The sequence below is a fragment of the Lissotriton helveticus genome, chromosome 8 (genome assembly GCF_964261635.1).
Source record: "Lissotriton helveticus chromosome 8, aLisHel1.1, whole genome shotgun sequence".
Lineage (NCBI taxonomy): Eukaryota > Metazoa > Chordata > Amphibia > Caudata > Salamandridae > Lissotriton > Lissotriton helveticus.
In genome coordinates, this window is record NC_136069.1 from 145,525,032 (window position 1) to 145,552,528 (window position 27,497).

Genomic DNA, 27,497 nt, shown 5'->3' on the forward strand with positions numbered 1-27,497 from the left:
CTGGTACTTGGAGTTCCCCTTGAGTTTAACCCTCGTGGGTGCCGCCGCCTCTCTCCCAGTATTTTACAAGTCAGCATGGCGGTATGTTTCAGCTCCCTCTGAACCCACTGGGGTTTTTATTTTGGATTACTGGGAGAGAGGCGGCGGCACCCACGAGGGTTAAACTCAAGGGGAACTCCAAGTACCAGCATGCCTTGCAGGCACACGCCCACTGGGGCGGGACTTGGTGGAGTTATCAGGTGTTCCCCATTGAAGGACTGCTGTTTCCCTTCTCCATTTCGCCCGTGAACAAGAGCACAGGAGTGCTTGAAACGCGTTGGGCTGCTGATGAACTTTGGTGGGAGACTGTGACTCTGTAAAGCTGAAGTCTGCAATTAAAGGTGCTTAAACTCCCTGGTTTGTGGCGTCTTCACATGGGGCAACCTGTTTGTGTGAATTTTGTGGCGGCTGGCTCGGTCGCGAAGACGCTCTGCTGCGAAGTGCAGAGCCTGTGTTTGCAACCTCAAACACGTTGGAACCAGGGACAGCCGTGTTGTGAGACATTTTACAAGTCAGCATGGCGGTATGTTTCAGCTCCCTCTGAACCCACTGGGGTTTTTATTTTGGATTACTGGGAGAGAGGCGGCGGCACCCACGAGGGTTAAACTCAAGGGGAACTCCAAGTACCAGCATGCCTTGCAGGCACACGCCCACTGGGGCGGTACTTGGTGGAGTTATCAGGTGTTCCCCATTGAAGGACTGCTGTTACCCTTCTCCATTTCGCCCGTGAACAAGAGCACAGGAGTGCTTGAAACGCGTTGGGCTGCTGATGAACTTTGGTGGGAGACTGTGACTCTGTAAAGCTGAAGTCTGCAATTAAAGGTGCTTAAACTCCCTGGTTTGTGGCGTCTTCACATGGGGCAACCTGTTTGTGTGAATATATATATATATATATATATATATATAACTGTGTTTACTTATAGAGCACTAGGAATATTAAAAAAAAAGCTAAAAAAATTGTTCAGTTCTACTTGCTACAATAAAATCAAGTTAAATGCCATATTTGCCATTTTTAAATACGGAATCACAATCTAGCAAACTTAAATTGGTTTTCAAAATGTTGAAAAAAACTACAGAGGGATTCCACGATATATAAATTTGCTGCATACATATTCAAGCTGATTTCCTGTCGTGAACACCTTTGTGGATTTCACTATTTGTTTTGTTAATGAACCATGCCTTAATTTAAATGCATAGGAGCTGAGCATAACCTCGCAGGTCCGTATCGAGCCACTGCTCATGATTTATTGACTCAACAGTGCAACAGTATATTGCCTTTGTCATTAAGTAATAGCGCATTGTTCGCATTCACAATCTCAGGATCGTTACTTGGAGCACCTTTCTAAATGGTTTTCTGTTTTTTTGTGCATATGAACAAGCAAATGATACAATTAAGCAGTTTTTGGTATAATGATTTCTGAGTCAGAAAGCATAGGCCTGAAATGTTTCCCTGTGGGAACCATTGTTCTCCAATTACCTTTATACCCAGATTCCAGAAATACTATGTGATCCCAAGTTTGTTTTTTGTTACTTGCTTAAAACAAGACAACGGGATTTCCAGGCTGCCAAACATATATTTGTTATACCACATTAAGTAAAGTGTTCACAATAAAGACATTCCTGCATGGTACAGGGCAACCAAGTGAGCTTCTGGGAGGTGCATCAAGAAACATTTGATGAAGGAAAATATTAGTCATGAAAGTCAAAGTAGGTTATTAAATAAGTAAATCACACTACCAATCTCCTTGAGAAGTAGAGTGCAACACAAACTCTTCCTTAAATCACCCAAATTCAATATTTTACAGATTTTTCCACTTTTTACCCATATATCCCACCTGTCCCACAACCTCACTGCATTGCTTTTTCCCATTATGCCGCATAGGTAACATGACAGATTTAAAATAGAAACAATTATTTGGAAGTGACTTCAACATCCCAGATAGAGCTTTGTAGTCAGAAGGTCAATCAATGCTTCTCATAGTTGTTCTTTATAAATGTGATTATATAGCCCCAAATCAAAACTGTGTTTTGCCCAAATGCCACCTAAAGTGCAAATAACAGACCCTGATTCGGAGAACCAGGATTTGCTGGTAAAGATGTCATAAATAAAATCACTATCATTGAATCTGAACTGTCATATGATATTATGGTAACAATAGCATTTATTATGGCCATCTGGGATTCCACATACACTAGAAGTTAGTTGTCCCATGTAGTGGCCTAGTATTTAAGAAACAATCGATGTTTACTCAGCATCTTGATCTGCTGGACATTCACTGAAATTGGGGCATTCACAATGAGGCAGGGCATATTCATATTCACTGTTGCCCTCAATGGTGTCTGTTGGCACTTTGGTGCAGATTGTGGCATATTCAGTGTCATTGGAAGATTTGTTTATGGTAGATGCGTCCTTAGATGTGAAGATGATGTCAGCGTAGTATATTTCGTTAGATCTAGACTCCTCATCTCCTATGTACTCCTGAGGAAAGAAAGAAAACACACCACAGGAAAAGTATTTAGATAAGTTTTATAGGCCTCCAAGAAAGAGTTCAGTAACACTGCCCTAACCAATCTTTTGTGCCAAAGAGAGTTCTATTACAGTTCTAAATGCCACACAACAGACACTTTTACACTTATCACTTTTAAAACAGCATAATAGATTTTAACAAAATTTGTAATTTAGTTTTTCAAAAGAATTTCTCAGAGAGGTATAATATATAACTGTGGGTGACTCCAATTTGTGCTTGACAGAGCTGGGAAAGGGCCATGGAATGCAAACTTGCCACAACAAGGCTGTTATGCTTCCATCTGCTTGTAACTTGTGACCTTTGAGAACTGGGATCCGCATGACAGTAGTAGTAAACCAACTCTGGTCACTCGTCTGTTGCACTGCTGTGCACAGACAGGTAGTGAACAGAGCGGTATGGTCTAATCCCAAGTGGAGTAGTCAGTACTAAGGAGCTGGCAGGCTCTGTAAGACTGGGCAGGTTGCAGGCTAGTGAGCAATACTTAGTGTCCATGACCACAAAAATTCCCATCACCTGCTGAGTACATCAGGGTTTGGTACTGTTTCCTGTCATCTTCAACTTCTACATGGATCCCCCTGGACATCAATTCACACGTCACAGATAACAGCATCAAATGTCACCAATATGCTGAACGCAGACAACTCTGGTTCAAAGTCTCCTTCACTACAGATATCCAATGCCTACACACTGCCTGCACCTCATCCAGATCCTGATGTCCAACGCCTACCTGAAGTTTAAATCCACCAAGAAAGAATTCCTGTTATTTACCAAGAACAACAGGCAAGAAATAGTAAAAACCTATCTCAATGACATTACCATTGAAGGCTGTGAACCCAGCTTTCATTGAATGTCATCGCATTTGGATTCACATGGAAAACCAACCTCACCCCCAAGTAACAAAGTGCCAAAAACAAAGACCTGCTGGTACCAGATCTGTCTTCTAAAGTAAAACTGTTTCTTCCAAAAAGTGCCTTCAGAAGTGCTAATAAACCACTTATACTCTTGTATCTGAATGGTTGTAACGCCTTGCACCATGGCCTCCCAGACTCCACATTAGCCCCCTTCAGGGTATCCTACATGCTGGAACATGCCTCGTCCAGGGCCTGAAAAAATATGATAACTGCTTATCTGTAGACAAGTTCACTTTCTCTGGTGGCTTTCGGCAAACCTTGCAACCAGGACATCATCAAAATGGAGACTAAGAAGTGAAAAAAAAAAAGTGAAAAATACGTTTGCATCTATACACCCAGAATTTGGAACAACATCCCTGTATCCATCAGGACAACCTCAACGATGGTCCAATTTAGGAAACAGTTGAAGACTTACCTCTTTAAAGAACCCTACATCACAATGCAGTGCCACTACATTTCTGCTCCCAGAACCCAGATGCCTTTCCATTCACTCGTTGACTGTAAGCTTACCTTTGGCCCTGTTAACACTCTACCCCCTTTTCACTAATTTTGACCTATATAAATATCAAATATATACATATGCCCATACATACATACATACAGCAGCAGCAGTAATTCAGACAATTCAGCCAGAAAACCAAGGCGCACCATTGCAAGGTCACTGTGAAGGTCATTTCAGGTCATGTATAATCAGCATTCCTCAATGCCCCAGATAACAGCTGCTCTAGTATTCTGTGTTTTGTATAGCGCAAACTTAACCCCACAGGGTATCAGAGTGCTTCACAGTAAAAGACGTGACTACTTTTTCTTTAGTGCGATACTCTGGACAGCATTTAACACATTAAAGTCCAATTCAAAATTGTAACAGAAACTTCACTCAGCAATGAAGACTTTAGCACATTCACAGAATGTAAGTCTAGAGGAACCATAGCATAAAGGAAAGTAAGAATCTATATAAAACAGGTGAAATTGGACCTTAGCAAAAGATGCTCTTGCGTCTTTAAGCAAGAGGTTTTAGGTGAATCTTACGAGGCTGTTCGGTAATGGTTACGGTAGCAATTTACTCATTAGAAATATCTTTGTTTCTTTCTTGAATTTGCAGAGTTAGGTAACCTTCTGATGCTTGGAGATAGCAAATTCCATATTCTCAGTGCAGCACTAGTATTAAGGGGAGACATCAGATAAGATGAGGAGCTGCAGTGACTGTCACTATGCACAGTGACTCAATGACATGAATATATGACATGGATGCCTGGCCTTGAGGGGTTCAGTGTATAGGACACAACAAGCAGTTTGTGGTCAGGATTCTGAGACTATCAACCATGGTTCAAAACTAAATGGGTCTCATGTATGAGTCCCCTTGCAGCACGAGAACGTCATGTATTTTTGTGATCCGGTGGCACAATGTGCCCGGCATATTAACAAGGCCATGTAAAGCCACTTTATGGGTTGTTCATGGCCTTGTAAATATGTGACACTTTCACACAGAACACTGGGTAAAAGGGGCGTTACATGGGTGTTGCTGTGGGTGTTCCCAGGCAACAGCCCTTCCAACATCCATTATCTGTGCACTTTGGACCAGATTCACTAAACTGTCACCCAACCCAGTGCAGCAGCCCAAAAAAAAGGTTTCACTGCATTGCATGACCCGAAGGGAGCAGGACAGTACCATATTTACAGAGATTTGGCACTCACCTCCCCTCTCCATAGCACTGGCACAGAATTTGCTGCCATGCACACACCTTTGCGCCACAGTGCACGGGTGTGTGCGAGAGTCTAGCACGGGTTTTGTACCGGAAGGGATCCCTTCCAGTGCACGATACTATGCTTAGACAACTTCTCAAATGTTTCCTACTTTGAATGTGTGCTGTATAGTGCAGCAAGGATCAGTTTCAAAGCCCTCTGTATTGCCTTTAGGGTCCTAAATGGGGTTGATTCTGATTATTTTAAACACAGGTTCTCCTGGTACACTACTCAAAGAGAGCTCCAATCTTCCACTGCCAACCTAGTTAAAGTCCCAAAGTATCAACACAAGAGCTGGGGTGGTAGGAGCTCCGTCTAGGCCACATCCAAAGTATGGAACTCCCTGCTTCCTCACCTAAAGTCGTCTCCCCGCCACCTACCCTAAAGTCGTCGTCTGATCTGCTAGCTTTTAGGAAAGCACAACAATGATAGGCTGGGGATGCTAAGGCCTGGCTCCGTGTCCTTGGAGTCAGATAAGAGAATGTTGCAATTCCAGGTGCAGATGCCTCTTGTATGAGACCATTGTTCACCATCTCGGGGGTCCAGTACTTTTCCACAATGGGCGTGCCTTACTCTGCTTTTCGTATTATAATGTGTTACTGTAATGATATGAGTCAGTCCTTCTCGGCGCACTCTTAGGGGTGAGGTCGAACAGGGCCCTCTCATATGGGAGTTTGTGGCCTAATAAATTGTTTTGTTATTCTTCTCCACTGTCCGGCTGACTTATTATTGGGTAACTATAGGTGAGTGCGGTAAGTCACTCGGGTGGATTTGAGCCACGCTTATCAGATGGCGCCTGAATAGGGACTCCGCGATTAGGACCTTTCTCACCCGTAAGTGGGTAGTAGAAGGCCGGAGACCCTCTGGTCCGCACGGTCGGCCCGGGTACCCACTTGATGCCGAGCTTGGTTTTCACAGCGCTGCCCCGCCCTGCTGATCGGAAGAGGTCCCGGTCCATGATCCTACGCCGGAGTCCAGAAGGCGGAACTTTGGAGCTGACCGTGTTGGTCCTGGCAGCCGGAGGTGGAGAATAGTAGAGGTCGGTACCGCGCATAGAAGGTGAGTGGTCCGACTGTTGCTTGGAGGAGCCGGAGTGCTCCGAGAGACCGGTGCGTCTCTGGTGATTGGAGGAGCCGGTGTGCTCCTGGGGCTAGTGTGCTCCGGGGAACTCAGAGTGCAAGTGGCGCTCTGACAGACTTGACGGAGATTGGGTGAAGGTTGGTTTGTAGTTATCCGACTGGGTAATAATGCAGTCGGCGGGTGGCTTGCTACGGAAGGATCTCGGGACTCACCCGAACCCCCAGGGTGGTGGTTCGCGGGGAAGGGCGCCGAGTCCCATGTGGTGTAGCGCATGCCGATCTGTAGTGTTGCCCAGGAGACGGATGTGTTCCCCAGTCTCGGAATAGCGGGTGTGCGCTGTTCGGTCTGCGGTAGGGTCCAGGTTCGGCAGGACTTGGTCGACGGGCCTTGTCCCATTTTGGTAACACGTGTTTTGGTACGGATTTGATGTAGCGTATATTGAAGCTGTGAGTGTGACCTACCGGTAAGGGAGCAAGTGTGCAAGTGTGAGTCTTTGTGCTAGTGTGTGATTGTGTGAGAGCAGGATGCCGTGTTTCAGTAAATTACAGTGTTTAGGGTGCTGTGGTGATGTCTCAGACGTTAGATTGGCTGAGAGCCAACCTGCCCCGGTGGAGGGCTCTCCAAACTTCGAAATGTACATCAAGCACGGCTTACCCCCGATTTTGTTTTCTACTTTGTGGCATAAATATATAAAAGATAATGTGGATTTACAGTGGCCTTTGCTTGGCTCTTTTGATGGAGCAAAATTAGATTATTTACAAGATAGATTGTTTGCTAGGCGCAGCCGCCAGAGCATGTTCGAATCTTTACGGATGTGGCAGAGGAGGTACGAGAACGGCAAATGAGGGAGGAGAAGGTGGCTCAGAAGAGAGCGGCGCAGACCATGGCGCAGGAGGCCAGGGAACACACTAAGAAAGAGAATGAGCTGCGAATTGAGCGCGCAGATAGACGTTTTAGGCTATTGGATAATAAGAGCTATGTAGTGAGAGAGGATGACCAAGATGAGATGGAGGACATTTTGAACACTCGACCCCCTCCCCCATATGCCCCGCAGTCCTTGTACCCCGTGCAGGTGGATTCCGCCTCCCAGGCGGTGGTTTCAGTTCCCCAAGTCAGTGCCCCTCCCTTGTCCGGTACACCTGCTTCCTCTGTGGCTGGACGAACTTCCCCCTCTGCCACTGTACCCCTGCTCTCCTTCTCTGCGACAAGCCCAATTGCGTCTGCTGTGCTCTCCCCGGTGCTCTCCGCTGGTCCCGCTATCCCCACTGTTTCAGCCAGCACTACCCCTCAGAGCGCGTTGCTAACTCCCACTAGAGGAGCAGGAGGCGGACTATTTACTCAGGTACGGAAGTTTCTCACACGTTCTAATGTTGGGTTGAATGAGAAGACAATGGTAGCTAATCAAGCCTGTCAATGGGCCAGGAATAACATTTATTCATTAGAAGACATTTGGTCTACCATGAAAGACTATGAGCCTTTGATGCAGCAACATGCTTTGTGGCACATGTCGACGACATTGATAGCGTTGTGGGAACAGGGATATGGTGGGGATCCACCGGCGATTCTCCGTGATATCAAGAATAATGCTTATAGGGCCAACACTGGAATAAAAGATGTGCTCCGTAGTCTGAGGTTTTTGTTAGAATACAGAAATGAGTTACCAGCAGTGGGAGAACCCCATTACCCTGGGATACACCCGATGCGTGAAGTGCACCCTGTATTTCACCCTGATATACCTGAAGTAATAGACCCGACAACAAAGGTTGTGACTCGAGCTCGTGTCGACGCTCATTTCCAAGAAAAATGGGTGTATACACCCTGGAAAAGGAGCGAGGTATTAGCTTTGAAGGCTCAGTTACCTGACTCGAGGAAAAATCCGACAGCTTATTACAAAGAATTAACAGAGGCAGCTTCCTCGACGGTCATGACTCTAGCAGATATTGAATTATTTTTCGGATTATTGGTCCCCGTAGATGTGTGGAGACAGGTGAAGGGTTCAGATCATACAGAAGAGCTGGGTGGTACTTGGGAAGCATTCAAAGATTGGGACAAGGAGCGAAAGCCAGGAGAGAAGCCGAAGGCTGAGATACTAGCGCTGCCAGGGCGTATAATAAAATACATGCACTCACTCATCCCACCTAAGAAGGTAGATTGGGATAAGTTGACGGCCTGCAGACAGAAGAAGGATGAGGCAGTTTCAGATTTCTTTACTCGTTTTGAGGAAACGTTCATGGATTTTAGCGGTCAGGATATATCTCAAGATGGGGGGTTGCGACTTTTTGTTAACAGATTCGTAACGAATCTGTTGCCAGAAATATCAGCCCGATTGCAAGCGTCAGAGAGTACGTGGACGACATCCACTCCCTCTGGGATTTTGAGTATGGCCCAGTATTACGAGCACAGAGAGAATGAGAATAAGGACAGGCAAGAAAAGAAGGCAAAAGATTTGAAGACGAGAGTGTTATTGCAGCAAGTGGCGAAGGGTCGGGGACGTGGAACCCCGCCCACGGCGGCTGGTCGAGGAGGAAGTAGTTACGTAAGAGGAGAGAAAAGAGAGCGTTTGGGACAGAACCAGTGCACCAACTGCAAACAGGAGGGGCACTGGTGGAAAGACTGTCCCATGCTCCGGTCCGCTGCCGGACCAGGCAGAGGACGGGGTCGGGGAGACGCGAATAAGGATGGTAGACAGTCTGAGGAAGGCAGGAGACCGGGAGGGAATTACTTTGACGGAGGAAGAGATAGGCAACGCTTTCAAAAGGAGGGTGACGATTGTAGAGACCGGCAGTACTACAACAATGCATATGCTATGGATGACCTGACAGGATTTTCTTATAACTAAGACAGCGTAGGGCAGAGCGCGGGACCTGTTTCTGTGGATGTTGATCAACGTGGGCCTTATGTAACGGCAGACTTGTCACGATCCCCTCAGAAATTTGTAGTGGATACGGGTGCTACGAAAAGTTCCGTGGCACGTTCTCAGGTCCCAGGGGCGGCTCTGTCTGGCAAGACTAATATTTCCGTGGGGTTCTCAGGTACCCCGGTGGTTAGCCCCATTTCTAAGCCTCTTGCACTTACGATTGGCCCTTTCACTGTTGACTCTCCCTTCCTTTTAACTTCAAATTGTGGTGAGAATTTACTGGGTTTAGATTTGTTGAAAAGATTGAATGCTACAATTTACTGTTCTCCAGACGGTGTGTACCTCACGTTGGGTCCTTCTGTCGCGCGTGCGCAGCAGTGTTTCTCGAAAGATGAGCTCCTCCCAGTTGAGTTAGATGGGGTTCCTGAGAGTCTGTGGGCCAGCAGCGATACTGATGTGGGGAAAATAGACATTGCCCCAGTGTCCATAAAAGTTAAGGTGGGAGCCAAGCTACCTCGGATACCACAGTATAAAATATCTAGGGATGGAGAGAAGGCTCTGTTGCAAATAATACAGGACTTGATCCGGTCTGGGGTAGTAGAGGAAATGGATTCTAACAGTTGCAATAGCCCCATCCTTCCGATCCTTAAGAGGCCCTCATGTGATGCTGGCGAGGGTACACCTGATGTCTATCGCTTTGTGATTGATTTACGCCACATTAACAAGGTGGTTGAGTTTCAGTATCCGGTGGTCTCTGATATTACTACTATTTAGACCATGATACCTCCCTCAGCTAAGTATTTTTCTGCACTGGACCTTAAGAATGCTTTCTTTAGTATTCCTGTGCATCCAGATAGCCGTTATCTCTTCGGATTCTCATTGGCTGGCCGCAGTTTTAGATTTTGTAGAATTCCCCAAGGTTATACGGAAAGTCCCAGTATTTATAGTCAAGCTTTGAAAGCACAGTTGGATGATTTGGAGCTCCCACAGGGGAATGTCTTATTACAATATGTGGATGATATTCTCATTGCCTCAGACACTGAGGAAGGATGCCGAGAGTCTACTGTTAAATTGTTACACCATTTGGCTTGTAAGGGACACAAGGTGTCTCTTCTTAAATTCCAATACTGCCGACAGGAGGTTACCTACCTCGGTCATCTCCTATCGAAGGAGGGGAGAAGGCTGCGCCGGAGCGCATCAAGGCGATAACTAACATGGCTGTACCTAACACGCAGCGAGAGGTGCGCGCATTTTTGGGCATAACATCGTACTGTCGCCAGTGGATACCTAATTACGCTTTACTAACAAAACCCCTTCTGTATCTGACTACCAAAGAAGTGCGCGAACCCCTACCTTGGACTCCAGCATGTCAAGAAGCGTTTGAGTCACTAAAAACTGCTTTATGTTCTGCACCTGTTTTCGGAACACCCGATTACCAGAAGCCCTTTGTACTTTACGTGCACGAGGCGGAAGGTTGCGCGCTGTCTGTCCTAACTCAGAGTTTTGGTGGGAAACAGAGACCTTGTGCTTACTTCTCTGCTATGCTTGACAACGTGGCAAGATCATTGCCGAGCTGTCTAAGGGCTACAGCGGCTGCTGCGGTCTCAATAAGACAATCGGCAGGGCTCGTATTGGGTTCAGCCCTTACAGTAATGGTACCACATGCCGTGGACATTTTGCTAAACAGGACACAGACGCAGCATTTAACTAGTGCTCGTCTAACTGGTTACGAGATGACATTATTTGCACCACATGTAACGATAAAAAGATGTGCTACCCTGAACCCAGCCACGCTATTACCTCTCCCTTCAGATGAAAAAGTCGATGAGGTCCATGATTGCTTGTTTCGGACAGAGGAGGAAACAAAAGGAAGAGTAGATTTGACAGATAAGGCCCTCGATGATCCTGATGGAGAGCTGTATGTTGATGGGTCCTGCTTTAAATTAGCAGATGGTACCACAACGGCAGCATACGCAGTCACGACTTTAAAAACAATGGTGGAGACTTCTAGAGTCCCGTACAACTCAGCTCAAGCTGCAGAGATAATAGCATTGATGCGAGCGTGTGAATTGAGTGAAGGATTGGACGTGAACATTTACACTGACAGCCAATACGCTTTTGGCGTGGCTCATAGTTACGGGAGACTGTGGGCAGAGAGGGGATTTTTGACATCACACGGACAGAAAATTCAAAATGGCCCATTGATATTACGACTGTTGACAGCCCTGACACTTCCCAAACAATTAGCTGTGATTAAGTGTAGTGCGCACAAAGCAGTGGTGGATGATGTAGGGCGAGGAAATGCATTTGCAGACCAAACAGCTAAAGAAACTGCTAGGACAAAACTCCCACGAATGTTTGTGGCAGGACCAGCTAGGTGGGTACCGGATGTCAACATGTTTGCAGACACTGTACAGAGTGTGCGGAACATACAAGAGAAAGCGACTGAGGAGGAGTTGAAACAATGGAAGGATGGAGGGGGGTGGTTGGACTCGGATGAATGTTGGACGGATGTGTCAGACAAAAGACGATGGTTGCTCCCGAATGCATATGTCCTCCCAGTAGTGACGATGGCTCATGGACCAGCTCACATAAGTGCAAAGGGAATATGTAAATTATTAGATCCGGTGTGGAGTAATAAGAACATTTCCAGGGTGGCGACACATTTGGTACAGCAGTGCATGGTTTGCTTAAGACATAATCCAGGGAAGGGAACACCCGTCCCTGTAGGTAATTTCGCACCCCCATCCTACCCCTTTGAAGTGATACAGATGGACTACATTGAAATGGAAAGGGTGAATAACCTTAAATATGTCCTTGTGGTGGTGTGCTCATTCAGTAGGTGGGTGGAGGCTTTTCCAACAAAGGACTGTACAGCCATATCGACAGCTAAGATGCTGATCAAGGAGTATTTCAGTAGGTATGGTTTACCTAGGGTGATCTGGAGCGATAACGGCACGTCCTTCAATGCTGAACTGATGAAACAGATTTGTAAGGGATTACAAATCTCTCAAAAATTCAATGCAGCCCAACATCCACAGGCTGCAGGTTTGGTTGAAAGATTTAATAGTACATTGAAACTCAAGATGGCCAAGATACAGGAGAGTACAGGGCTGCGCTGGCCAGATGCACTCCCCCTTGCCTTACTTTCCACAAGAGTAACAGTGAACTCCAAGACAGGTGTTTCCCCCCATGAAGTTATATTTGGCAGGCCCGCTAATGTGTGGGGTGTTCCTAGACCTAAATGTTTCTCAGAGATAGAATACCCTTTGTTGATAGATTACTTGTATGCTTTTACTAAAGATCTTCGTTCTATTCATCAGCAGGTAGCAGACACCCTGAAGCCGTTGCCTGAGGGGCCTTCCCATGGCATCAACCCAGGGGACTGGGTCCTCGTAAAGCAGTATCAGCGGAAGTCCTGTTTGGAGCCTAGGTGGTCAGAGCCCAAGTTGGTGCTCCTTACCACCCGCCCCGCACTTCGAGTGGAGGGTCGGAAGGCGTGGACCCATGCCTCTCACGTGAAAAAGGTCCCCCTTCCACTACCTTATGATGCATGGGTAAGAGGTGGCGTTGCAGATCACGAGACCGAAACAGTTCCTCGATATATTCCTTTCTCAGATGCTTTACTGACCGAGGAGGAACACAACGAGAACGAACGGAGGCCAGCCCTGAGTACAAGTAGCGAGGCTTCTTTTGGTCACAGTGCACAAACAACGGAAGCCACCTCTTTTGAAAGTGATTCCCCAATTCTGTTCACAGATCCTGAAGTGCGAGGGAGCACTCGTTATAACCTGCGGCCCAGGAAAGAGAGGCGAAAGAACTGAGCACTGGAAGAAGGGCTGAGGTAGGGATTAGGAGTGGACTATATTGAACAGGTTGGCCTAGTGATAGGGATGGACTGCTGAAAGAGCCCTGGTGCACTATTGAGACACTGCTGAACGGGACGCTAGAGTTGTGTGTGGGCCCAGGTTCAGTGCTCCTGAGTTGCTGCAGTTGTGCGACTCCATCGAGGGATTAGGGTTTGCGAGACTGAAAGCCTGCCTATGAGGCTTTAACGGACATAGGGAGAAGAGCCCTTTTGAAGGGTGAAGCACCCCTCTGGCCGGTTTTGGAGTGTCTGGAACTTTTTAGAAGTGCCCCTTAGTGTCTGGAACTTTTAGGATATCCCTTGGTCCGTTCATTAGGTGAAATGTATCCTTTTGGCCGTCCTATCCCCGAAGAGGAACAGCCTTTTGCTGCTCCTCGCAGACCAGAACCAGATTCACCATGGCATGCCCTGCCTCGAAAAGTAAAAATTGTGGTTATTGTGGTGTTCATTATTATATTCTTGATAATACTTGGAATACTGTTCTTTCTAGATGAAGCTTACCCTGTCCACAAACTGGTCCCTACTCCCTCTCCCTTGCCAGAGCATAATATGATTACTGTTGATTATGGTGAACAATGCATGAGGAAGGGATATCGTGATAATGTTTTCATTAAAACTTTACATCATGCTCATGCTGTGTATAATGTGACAGATTGCTGGGTCTGTGGGTTGCTTCCTTCTGCTGCAATATAAGAAGGACAGGTTACTGGCACTTCAATTGACTCCTGTGAATAGCTGTGTGGGCTGGTATACTCTGATCGGAATGGTAAAGTTCTTTCAGCAGCCTGATTCTCTGACTCCCCGACTCCCTGGTGCTGGGTCAACACTGACGATGCGAGTACGCCCTTTGCCCCCTACATTCCTTGGACGGTTATTTACTGACGGACGTTTTGACCAAACATTCCTGGAGACTTGCTCGAAGAAGGTAGAATGATTTGTGATGCCTAACGACACTGATAAAGTGCGGGAGAGTTTCCTACAGTTGAACTCTTCCCTAGCATACAGACACCCCCCTGCAGTAAATAGTAGTGGCCATTCTCTGGTACCCCTAGCGACAGTTGGGCCTTCACCTTACTTTTGTGTTCAGGGTATAGGTCCGATTAAAGTGGGCGACAGCCTTTGCAGTGTGACTGCCTCGATTCGACTGCCCCTTAGTCCTTCACTAGTCACCCCCCTGAATATCTATTTTGTATGTGGAAATAATGGGTATTTGTGGTTGCCTGAGGGTTGGGGCGGAACATGTTACTTAGCGTACTTACTTCCACCTGTTTATGTGGCACCTTCAGATTATCATAAAACTCACCGACGGTTTGCCATCATGCAAGGACAGCGCAAAAGGAGGGACCTTCAGGTTGAGGATGTCGATCAGACTGACACTTCTGAGCAACAATTCACAGATTTCTCGAAGGGTTTATTACCATTCTGGGGTCCTATCTTTAACAGTAGAGCCATTAGACGTCTCTGTCGAGGATAATGGAGAAGGTGGTGACTACAGAGGCTGATATTGCAGCCAATATGTCTCTTGAGATGCAAGCTATGAGATTATTTACGATCCAGAACAGGATGGTGCTTGACGTCATCCTTGCAGATAGGGGTGGAGCTTGTCGCGTCATCGGGACCTCTTGCTGTGTGTATATCCCTGACTCCGCCCCGACAGTTAATTTAGCTGTACAGAAACTCCATAGGTTAGCGGCCGAACTCCATCAGGACACCGGCACCTGGTCCTTGCAGACATGGTTATGGGATATTTTCTCTTCCTGGGGTTGGAAAATATTGATGGGTTTAGTGGGGATAGTTGGTGTACTTTTGACCTGTTGCCTTTGTGTATATTGCCTTCCTCCTTGCTGCTCTATGTGTGCCAGTAACATACGAGTTTCTAAACGAAAGACGAGACAATATCCTGTTTCCAATGATCTTGAACTTTATGACCCCCGTTGGCTGATGCTTATTGATGATGATGTTCTTGATTAGCATGCTATACTGGCCCTTAGATTTGATGTAAAGATTTTCCTTTTGGCTAATAAAGGTATCACTTATGTTAGCCACACTTGCTAAAAGAAGGGTCTGATAGGTTTCAGTTTTCTATGCCCCGCCCACTTCAATATTATGCTTATAAGTTAGCAGAGTGTGTCTAACAACTGATATATTCATTTACGCATTTTCGTTTATATTCCAATGTTAGTTATTCATTTATGCGTGTGACATTATTACAGTTATTCTTAGCTTAGCCTGTGTACCACCATTTTGAAGCATCTCCCTTTCTGTGCGAGTTGCACTTGCTCATTCCCCCTCCCGTAGGAATAGGAATATTCCACATGTCAGCAGTTTTGTCTCTCGGCTCACTGTGACTGAAACTACTAGCGAAACCCCTTATCACTCTGTTCTCATGTGCTGGAGATGCTAAGGCCTGGCTCCGTGTCCTTGGAGTCAGATAAGAGAATGTTGCAATTCCAGGTGCAGATGCCTCTTGTATGAGACCATTGTTCACCATCTCAGGGGTCCAGTACTTTTCCACAATGGGCGTGCCTTACTCTGCTTTTCGTATTATAATGTGTTACTGTAATGATATGAGTCAGTTCTTCTCGGCGCACTCTTAGGGGTGAGGTCGAACAGGGCCCTCTCATATGGGAGTTTGTGGCCTAATAAATTGTTTTGTTATTCTTCTCCACTGTCCGGCTGACTTATTATTGGGTAACTATAGGTGAGTGCGGTAAGTCACTCGGGTGGATTTGAGCCACGCTTATCAACAACCTGGCTCTTTAGTTATTAACATAGGGTAGTTCCATCACCAATGCCTTTTGTTGGTTATTTTTTTCTACTTTGCAGGGTTTTTACTTTCTCTGTCTGGGCAGTGCCTCGATGCCTCCGGGCATTAGTTGCACTCTACAAATACAATATCATATCATATCATATCATATTACGCACCCTTGCATTATTGAGCCTTCATATTTTGCACATTGTACCTAATTTAAACTTCTAATACATAACCCATTCCATCTCAGCTATAACCTTTTTCTCCCATTCCTGAGGTCCACCAGCAGCTGATGAATTAAGAGCATCATATAAAGATGGTGCATATTGCTGTTGTTGTATCTGCATTGGTCGGGAATTGATTTTTTCATGGTTAAATGGGTATAGCTGGCAAGTCATGATCACCTGGTCAGGGTGCTATAGGATGCAGCAGCAAGACAGTCGCACACTAGTGAGGTTTTGCCGGCAGGCCGAAGAATCCATCTAACGTCTACATAAAGAGGCCTCATAGCATATTCAGAAAGAGCAGCATGCATGTGCGTGTATAAACTAATTTGAGCTAAAACGAGAACAAACTTGCAAGTGATAAGTTACCGGGACAGGACACTGAACCCGTTTGGAGAGAATGAAACTGGCAAAGCCCGCCAACGGCAGCAGGAGAAACTTGTAGGCAAATCGCTGAACAATAAATAGCCCAATGGCTGCGCGGTGCTTCTGATTCCGAGGATTTGCGGGCTCCGATATACAGACAGGACAGTGAGCCCAAAGGCCGACTGGTTGAAATGGAGGTCAAAGGTTTGTGGCCTAAACTGAGACGGCCACCTCAATCGGCCCTTAGCACATGTCGGCTGAGGAGCAACACTCGCCCCACCGGTCTGCAAAATCGACCCAACTAGGTGGCTCATTGAGAGGGGCGAGAGACCTACCTGCGGTGTAGAGGAAGACGAGGGCCATGGCTTGGCCTGACACAACACTGTGAGCGGGCTGACGTGCTCCCTTGATAGGGTCTTACCGTCTTACTAGTATGGCGGTAAGATTGTGAATCAGCTGGCACCTGCCCAAAGCAAACTGCCCTAAACAGGCCCAAGGGATCGCAAGAGGGGTAAATCAAGAAGCCACCCACATTCCAATTGTGAGGTTGCACTGAAAGTCAGGAACAGACAATCTAAAGTATACATTACACAGTACACCTGGTTGGGGTGAGGGGGGGTCAGACCAGAGGACTACAAGTCGAACAACTGTTGACAGCACTACACTATGGATGGGCAAGCAGCAGCCACCCTAGCCACCAGTACAGCTGCTAGGCAGATCTGCTTGTAACCCCAGGAGACACTGTGGCTGCCTCCGGGGTGTGGCGGGACAGCCATTGGGGGTTGTCCAGGCACTGAATCACGGCCACAGCACAAGACATCTGAAGGTCTGACGTAAATCTAAAGGGACCCTGGGAAATTCTGGGATCCAGTGCAGTGCCTGTCAGTCTAGCATGACATAACTGATCATGGGGAAACATTTCTGGTAAGCAATCAAAGTTACCATTTAAGACCCGCCGGACACCCGCTCAGGCAACGGAGGAGGATGCAGCCGCTGAGAAACATCAGATCTAGATTGCAAAATAGACACTCTCATAGATTGCTTTGACCAAATGAAAGAGAGAGCAGACACACATAAAGGTTGCATTGAACAGCTTGAGAATCACAGGTCCGATACTGAAGACACGACAGAAGGGCACAGCAAAAAACTACTGCAGAGGGAAAGAGTGTTGGATATAAGCTAAAAATTAAGATCAAAAGCTAGATCATGAAGTAACAATTTGCAGAAACGTCTAGCACTGGCCATATGGAGGCCAAAAGAAATGCTGAAATGTCTTTTTTGGAGACAACTCCTATACTCCACTTTTCTTGGTTGAGAGGGCCCACAGATTGTAGGCCTGTGGCCTCCACCTGGTTCTTTGGCACAAAAAGTCATAGCATGCCTGTTCAATTTTAAAGAGCGAGAAACAGTGCTCACGCTGACTAGAGAACAGAAGGACATGAAATTTGATGGCAAACACATACCCATGTATCCAGATTTCACAACTGCTGTACAGACGGCACAAACAGAATTCCATTCATTAGAGAAGACTTTGCAGAAAGCAGGGATACAATATAGCCTACTATACTCCCCAAATTACAGATCCTAATAATTGGGAATACACCTTTCTTTCCTAATCACTCCTAAACCAACAAATACATCCTCCTTCAAAAACTATGGAGCTTGCCATTGCCTAGAGCAGAATCCCAACAAAATAATGGGGACACACAAAATGACACAGACTGAAAGATGGACACTGTGAACCACTAATTGGGGTGCAGTTGATTCCCAGCACAATCATGATCATTGAAGAACATCTACGGTGGACCGAAAACAAACAGAAACAAATTGACCGGCCTGCACCCAACTTCACATTGAAACAAATTATACATTGATCAGAGGCTCGGGGAGATAGACTTTAAGTAACAGTTCACTAATGGCCACTGTTCCCACTCGGAGAATGAGTGTACAATGATTCCCAGCCCCTCCAATACAGGGAAGTCCCCTCTTTGTTGTGTTGAAGATGGTAGACCTATGGTTGGGATGGGTATGCAAGTTGCACTGATCTCTTTGGCAAGTTGGGGTGGCCGTAGTGGGCGACAGGAGGGACAAAGTAGAAGTGAATAGGAAAAGAAAAGATAGCCTGTGGGCTTAAGAGATGTTGTCACTGGCAGCTACAGAATTCCGCATCGGACACACACATTCAACACCCAGCCATACAGAGACACTGCACAACCCAAGGGATACAGGCTATAACAAGGCAATGAAAGACATTAAGTAAATTATATGGAAAGTCAGAGGCCTCAATGATTTCTGTAAAACTATACACTTACTGTCATATATATGGTGACACAAAATTAATGTAGGCATATTGCTAGACACATTGGCCACATACTAAAATATCAGTGCTTGGGTATCCAAGGACTCTCTCGGACCATGCGCCAGTCATGCTGAGCATGGTAGGGTTTTACCTTCCAGCCACTAGTTGGCACTAACAAAGGGGCTCTGGAGTCCTTCCTTTATCCCTAAATAGATGTTATAAACTTCTACACCTTGCATTGTCAGAAACACTTTGTATTCCAGTCCAGGCTTCCACACTATCATCATAATGCCTCCTGGTCCCTGTAGACCTTTCTGTCTTTAAACCCTACCACGATCACACCCTAACGTTGGTTGTCTATTCTCTATATTGATCCTGGTCCCACACCCTTTCTGACCTCTTTATATCTGCCCTCTGGACTTTCCTCTCTCTTTGTTTTGATCTGTAGTCTGTTCCTGGCTTTCCTGTGCCCTGCTTTGTGTTTGATGGTTTTCCTCGTCTTCTCCTTCCCTTGTCCCATTTCTGCCTTCCTTTAATTGGTGGTTCCCTGATTCATTGCACTTGGCTCCCCCCCTGCACACGTGTTCCTTCCCTGAGCCTTCAGCTATTTCAACCCTGTCAGTGCAGAGTGCAACGACTTGCAATTGACTCCACTGCTGTGTCTCCTTGCAATCTGTGTGATCCTCCAATTATGTTCTAGCCTTGCCTTCGCTTTCCGTTTTCATTGTTTTTTGACTCTATGTTTCTGTTCTGATTAGTTACTTGTCTTTGATGCCGGTCTCTTGCTTATCTTACCTTTTTGTTTCCTTCTTTAACTTGACCCTAGGTCTTGTGTGCACACATCCAGATGTCTTGCTTATGCAGATTCCTTGTTTTGTATTTCTATGTTCCTGTTCTCTAGGCATATTCCTGTCTTGTTCTAATTAAAGTGGAGAGTTCCAGTATACTTAGTTGTGTGTATTCTAGTTTCTGGCAATTATTTCAGTCCAGAGTTTGCCAGTGTCTAGTTCTTGTTTCTATGGGCCCGATGTAGGTCGGTCGGTAACGGCCGAAAATCGGTATTTTCGGCCGTTACCGATCGGTAAATAGGTGATTGGCATGTAGGGGGCTTTATTTTACCGAATCGGTAAAATTACCGATTCGGTAATTTTACCGATTCGGTAAAATAAAAAATCGGTAAATTTACCGAATCTGAGCCACCCATATGTAGGTGGGACTCTTCAGAGTCCCAGGGGCCTTACCAAATCGGTATTTTACCATCAAATAAATTTGATGGTAAAATTCCGGTGTGCATGCACATGTGTGCATGCACACCTATGCCATGTGACAGGCAGACCTGCCCTTAGGGCATGTATGACTGCCACATGGCACCCGAGCCTGTTTTAGGGGTGCCAGAGGGTGTCAAAGTGACACGCCCTGCACCCATGTGGAAATCGGTATTTACCGATTCGGTAAATACCTAATCGGTAATGCCCATTCATTCCTATGGGCTTCATAGCCCATAGGAATGAATGGGCATTACCGATTCGGTATTTACCGAATCGGTAAATACTGAAATCATCCGATTCGGTATTCCAGCACATCTGGAATACCTACATGTCGACCCCATAGATTTACCGATTTTTAATTACCGAATCGGTAAAATTCGGTAATTTAAAATCGGTAAATCTATTTCTCCTACATCTGGCCCTATGTTCCTTCTGCTATTCTTCTTTGCATTCTTGTGTGTTTATATTATCTTGATTTTCATTGCTGCTAAGGTGCCAGATAGATTCCAATGCTTGTGCTTTTGGCACAGAGAACCACCCAGCCCTCCTCCATATGAGCAGCTAGGTGTCCCCCTGAACCCTGTGAGATTATCCTGCTCTTTGCTTTCTTGTGAGATCTTTTTCAACTCACAGAGAGATCACTTCCAAGGAGCAGACCTGGGGCCAGATGTAGGTAGCCAAATACCGACCGGTATTTGGCTATTGAGATGTAGGGGACGGAAACAGGGCAAATCGGAAATTTTACCGATTCGGTAAATATACCGGTCGGTAAATTTACCGACCGGTATTTTTACAGAATCGGTAAAATTGATATGTAGGTGGGACTCTTCTGAGTCCCACAAGGCCTACAAAATCGGTATTTTACCATCAAATTCAATTTGATGGTAAAATACCGATTCAGGTGTGCATGCACACCTGTGCCATATGACAGGCAGACCTGCCCTTAGGGCAGGTATGCCTGCCACATGGCCCCCAAACCTTTTTTGGGGGTGCTAGAGGGTGTCAAAGTGACACCCCCTGCACCCTTGTCAAAATCGGTATTTACCGATTCGGTAAATACCGACCGGTAATGCCCCATTCATTCCTATGGGCTTCAAAGCCCATAGGAATGAATGGAGCATTACCGGTCGGTATTTACCGAATCGGTAAATACAGATATTTACCGATTCGGTAAATGGAACATCTGGATGTTCCTACATACCCCCCTTCTTATTTACCGATTCTTAATTACCGAATCGGTAAAATTCGGTAATTAAGAATCGGTAAATAAGTTTTACCTACATCTGGGCCCTGCTATCACTTATAATAGTTCTATTGTTTACCTGCGTTTACCTTCCTGTTTGTACTTGTGCTGTTTTGATAGTTTACCCGACAGTCTTACTGTTCCCACCTGCTTCCCTCCTTGCCTGCAGATATTCCTGTGGTTATATTAAACCCCTTCTTTGGCAAGCCTTTGCCCCTGCATGGAGCAACAACCCCCATATGCTGCCCTGTCATAAGATCAGCTAGTATCCCTGAAGGTATATCCTTAACTAGCTAGATCCCTATTAGAGCATACCAGGGTAGATGAATAGGGCATTCTCATTTAGGCTCCCCAGTGTAGCACTTCGCAACGCTGTGTTCTGAGATGACATTTGCAATGAGACAAAGCAGTTTCCTCCACAAATGACCACACAGAGGGCCGTGCTGTGATCCCTTAGGAAGTGTACACAGTAATAATAAGAGGGGACTGTAGCCAAGCACGGGGGATCTAAAATACATTAGGAACTGAGTGGCCTGGCTAGAATCAGAGCTGAAAGAACTAGGGGCCCGATGTAGGTAAATCCCATTTACCGATTTTGAAATACCGAATTTTACCGATTCGGTATTTCAAAATCGGTAAATGGGATGTAGGTCCCAACATCTGGATTCGTTACCGAATCCTTAACAATTCTTTAATTACCGATTCGGTAAATACCGAATCGGTAATGCCCATTCATTCCTATGGGCTTTGAAGCCCATAGGAATGATTAGGCATTACCGATTTGGTATTTACCGAATCGGTATTTAAAGAATTCACATGGGTGCAGGGGGTGTCACTTTGACACCCTCTAGCACCCCCAAAACGGGCATGTGTGCAATGTGGCACACAGACATGCCCTAAGGGCACGTCTGTCTGTCACATGGCACATGTGTACATGCACAGATGTGCATGTACACAGGAATCGTTTTTTTACCATGGATTTGTATTCCATGGTAAAATGCCGATTCTGTAAGCCATGTGCTGATAGAACATAGGCTACCTACATTGCATTTTCGGTAATTTTACCGAATCGTTATCATTACCGATTCGGTAAATATTACCGAATCGGTAATGATAACGAATCGGTAAAATTACCGAAAATGTGCCCCTACATCTCGATAGCCCTTTACCGATCGAAAACGGCCGAAAATCGGTATTTTCGGCCGATTCCGATCGGTAAAGGGCTACCTACATCGGGCCCTAGATGCGAGCATTACTACAGTCAGAACTGAAGAATCCCTAGAGTCAATTTGAGCTAAGTTAGATGAACATCAAGAAATAGAGAAGAATGAACTTAACTATCTAGGTAAGGAAGCCAGGGCAGGGATGTACGGAGAGCATGACACACCCCGCAAGATACTGGTGGCTCTGCTACACTCATCATCACTGAGCTCAAACAGAGGGAGGGCAGAAATATAACAAAACTAGCCGTATTATAGCAGAATGTCACAAATTCTACACTAACTTATAGCATCCAAAAGTTGCCCAGACACAACTGAGCTCAAACACTACTTTGACACCATAGCCGTAGAATGGCTGGAAACAGGGCATAGACAATACCTGGACAGGCCCATCACAGTGGAAGAAATAGGCAAAGTCATAAACTGTGAAGCAATGATAAGGCCCTAGCTTGATGAGGTACCAGCACAATTATGCAAAGAATACGCACACCTACTATTGCTCAGGGTATTAGCAGTTCACAAGGAGGCCTATCACAACTGTAGCGTGCCCCCATCTATTCCTTAAGCCATGATGATCACGGACCTCAAAACCAGGATCAAACAACTAGGACCCGTCAAACGCCTTGTCAGTAGAATTCTACCTTTACTCTCCAACTTAATCTGGTGGGATCAATTGGCGTTCATACTTGGAATGTCCACATCATGTATCACACAAACTTAGAATGCTCTTTACATTGCCCCACCAAATTAATTCTATGTGTCAGGCAGCAGTGTTTTTTAGATGGGACAAAATTGTTTGATTTGTTGGAGTGGAAGTACTTGTTCAGTCTGCTAGAGCATTTCAGCTTCAGTGTAGGATTTCTATCCCGGGTGCGACTGCCCAACACACAGGTTGTGGACAGGATCAGGCAAAATGGAATTATATGAATCCCAATACACATTACCAGTGGCACGAGGCAGAGCTGCCCCCTCTCGTTTCTTTTCGCTTTGGCGATGGAGCCACTGGCTATCAGAGTATGGCACCACCACAAAGAAAGAGGACTCTATTTATATTCTAGAAGACTAATAATCCCGCTTTATGCAGACGTCACTTCATATGTGTAAAGAATGAATACCATTGTGGCCTACTAAACAGAATTCTTAAGATTTACTTATATACCGGTGGTCAACATCAATTGGGCTAAATCCACCATAAATCTTCTCACAGATAATACTGGCCAAGGCAAAATGGAATACCCACTAATGTCAGAGGACACACTATTCAGAAATCTCAGTATTTGAGATAGAAGAACCATAACAGATTTCCTATTAGAGAACTACAGCACAGCCCTAGTCAAACTCGAACAACAAGTTGGCAAGTGGATGAAGCTACCACTGTTGACCAAGACTGCGGTTCTAGGGATGGCTGGGCTTGCACTATTCCTCTGTCAGCTGCACCACAAACTCTCCTGGTGAGATTACATTTTACTGCCTCGTTCAGACACTGCCTGCCATTGAGCGGCCCTGATCACCAGCAGTGCTCGTTAGGGAAGGGTCTTCAATACCCAGCTTTCCAGGACATTATGTGGGGGCTGACAGGGCACCATAAAATTATCAGAGGCATCCCGCAGCACTCCTCTGAGATAAGAGAGGAATGTCAAAAGCAGAGGTGAGGAGTTAACTCCTGGGGGATAATTTGCTGTGAAAAGACTCTTCTCACAGCATAGGTAAGCGAAAGGCTACAGTAGGCTCTGCTTTGCCAGTAAAACGTACACTTAAACCCACAAGCATTGGCACTATGCTGGAATGAGTGATAGGGTTTGTGTCAAACAGAATCTCCCTAACAGAACGAAGGATGCCTCTGGATCGCGGTTGCTATCTTGGTGGTCTGATGAACACTAACACTACTGAGAGTGACACTACTACCACCTTAAATGATAGTGTAGCAGAGGTAGAAATCATTAAAACTGTGTGGGAATCAGCGCTTTTTCACAGCTCTACTACCACTGATAGTCCTCCGATGGTTGAAGTCAACATAACCAACGCTAGTATGCTTTGCAACCTATGGATGAAAATTAGTTCTAATTCGCCAGCTGAACATGCCCGTAAACGTAAGCGTATAAGCATCAGGCCCTCTTGGGCTAAATTTGGGCCAGGCAGCCATTGAAAGTGGATGTAATCAATTAATTTAATGTGATGTTAACATCGAAGAGAACTATAGTAGATTCACAATAACTTTGAAGGCACAATTAAAGCGTATCACGGAGCGCCTCACCGCAATAGATTGGCACCAAGAAATTTCAAGTCCAATTTTGATGTTAAGGCAAATGAGAATACGAGCCCAGATGAGACGAACCGATGTAAAAAGCCCATAGCGAGCGCAAAAGGAAAATCAGCCCAAGTTCACCTGCCATATGGGGTATATGAGATGACCAAACCAAGGACCCCATGAATCAACTAATCAGGAATTCTAACCTGAGAGCCACAGTCAATAGTTCCGCTCGACCAACAACTGGGCACCATAATCTATGAGGCTTAGATGGTGGTGCCAGCAGGGAAACCAGGTGTGTGGGAAATAGGGTAGATACCACTACATTAAACCTGCCACCAGACGCCAGCCCATATGTTTTGATAACGGCAAGCGTACCACCACTAAGAAAGAATCAGGAGGAATCTTGGCAGGAATTACATAACAAGGTAATCCACTGGTACAACACATATAAGAACTTTGATGTTGCAAAGAGTCACAAGATCATTATGGTCCAGAGGGTAGGTTGGATTGGCTTCTCTGTGAAAAATATAGCCAGGGATTGTATTGTTGTCAACGTTAGAAAGCCACACAGTATAAGAAAACTACTGAGCATGAACGAACTGGGATGGAGCATGGTAACTAATTTTGTTGCCCTTCCATTGGGCTATTTTTACAAGCCACCGAATGGGATTATGGTACGACACCGGAGCGGAGTGTTCAACAACACTAGTTACACCAAAGTATATTAAGTATCGACAGGTACACAACCCTGGCAGAATACACAGATGTTGACAGACAAATAGCAAGGTTTTGCACAAGGCGGACATCATAACCGCAGTGGATCCAACTGGTACCATGTCCAAGCTGAACGATGGGAAAGCTCATACCATAATGGTGGGGTGCCCAATGTTGGAATATGCAAGAGCACCTTCCGAGGATAAAGCCTCTTCGATAAATATTCTAAGCTGGAATGTAGCGGGTCTCTGCTCAAAAATATCACTCCCAGACTGGCAAATGTTTATAATATATCAAATCAACTTTTTCCAGGTTTATTTAACTTCATATCCTTCATTGTAGAGCTCAAGTCTCAGAAGGGCCAACACATGCACCTGTGCCTAGCAGGAGATTTTTATGCCTGCTTACCCTGTTACAGAGCAAACATTGATCCAGCTGCGATGTCGAGATCATATACAAGAGGGAATGAACTAGGGGCCCTGCTCACTGCGGCAGACCTGTATAATATAGTAGAGGTGGCAGGGTTAGGCATGCAAGGGCCACCTACTTTTAGGGGGAGGAATAGTTCCTCTATAATAGACTATGTTGTTATTTCCCAAACTTTGGTAAGCCTCCTATTATAAGGTGGCGTCATCTGCACCAATTTCAGTGACCATAATCCAACCTCGATTGATCTAGCAACACCAGTTAGGCATCCTGCCTGAACTATACCCAGGCTTACCAGTGTACAGCGAAACCCAGACAATATTTGACTGTCTTGGAAGCTACCTGAACCAATAAAATCTTAGTGGGAAACAGTAGGTGCAAATATGTCTCTTGTGATTGGGTGCTTAATGCGGATCACAGGTAGGGATGAGGCTGTAGATAGCTTTGTAGCCCTTTGTGCTGAAATAAGGGTATCCTTATTGAGGCCAGCTAAATCAGCATAGCTGGCCCCTTGCTGCTACGATCACTCGTGCTCTCTCGCTCATAAGTCCAGAAAGCGCAGAAAGGAAATTAGAACTGACCAGTGGGCTATCCTTACAGATACTGCTAAGACAAAGGATAGTATGGCTATTTGGAGAACAGTATAACATATAAAGGCAATAGATCAAACTGGCAATACTATTAGCTGCCATACAAGGGGAAAGGATTGGGTTGCCATCTTAAAGCCAGCTATGTTGCGAGTATCCAAACCAACACTGAGGTTGTGAAAATTGATACTTCCACATTCCTATCTGTATCTTTTGTTGGAAATCATAGCTGCAATTTAGGAGGGTAAGGGTGGCAAGGCAACTCTGACAAAGTTCGCATTGATTTGGTTAAGCGTGAGCTGATTTTATGGGCACCTTTATTCACAAATATCTTTAATTCCATGAGCCATCACACAATTCCAAAATAGTGCCCATTTTTTAAAAAGGTAGTCGCACTTAGCCTAAAAACTTTCACCCTAGCACCCTGATAGACACCCCTGCTAAGACCTGTGGAAGAGTCCCATACAATAGGATAGATAGGGCCAGATGTACGACCATTTCATTTAGCGCCTCGCAATTTGCGACTCATTGCAAGTCGCAAATTGCAAGGCGCTAAATTAAATGTACAATAGTGTTATTACACTATTTTGCGATTCCCAATGGGGTCGCAAATTGCGAGGCTGATTAATATCAATGAGGCTCTCGCAATTTGCGAACCCATTGGGAATTTCAGTCCTCTCAGGGATGGTGGCCTGCTGGGCTCAGCAGACCACCTTGTCTGGGACTGCTTTTTAATAAAGCAGCTTAATTTTTAAATGCAGCCCGTTTTCCATAGAAGTTAAATTTTCCTTTTTTAAATGCATCACGTTTTCCTTAAAGGAAAACGGGCTACATTTAAAAAAAAAAAAAAAGAAACATTTTTGTTCCATTTTTTAAGGGCATGCAGTGGTCCCTGGGACCACTGCCTGCCCTTAAAAATATTTTAGAGCCAGTCACAAAGTGGAAAGGGTCCCCTGGGGACCCCTTCCAAATTGCAACTGCATTACCTTCCAAGAGGGAGGTAATTTGTGAGTGTTTTGCAACGGCAATTGTGGTCACAAAACATTCCCACATAGCATTGCGGACGCAATTAGGAAGGGAACGCCCCTTTCTAAATAGCAAGTCACAAAAGAAAGGCGACT

General features: G+C 45.6%; 1 protein-coding gene across 2 annotated transcripts in view; it reads right to left on the reverse strand.

Annotated features, from left to right (window-relative positions):
• Positions 1 to 922: 922 nt before the first annotated feature.
• The window catches only part of LOC144771511 (uncharacterized), an 82,912-nt gene continuing 56,337 nt past the window's right edge, over positions 923 to 27,497 (reverse strand). For both annotated transcript variants that reach the window (XM_078655924.1, XM_078655923.1), the window contains exon 4: positions 923 to 2,518. In XM_078655924.1, coding sequence (XP_078512050.1) covers positions 2,285 to 2,518 — 234 coding nt within the window. In that variant the 3' untranslated portion in view covers positions 923 to 2,284. The remainder of the gene's footprint in view (positions 2,519 to 27,497) is intronic.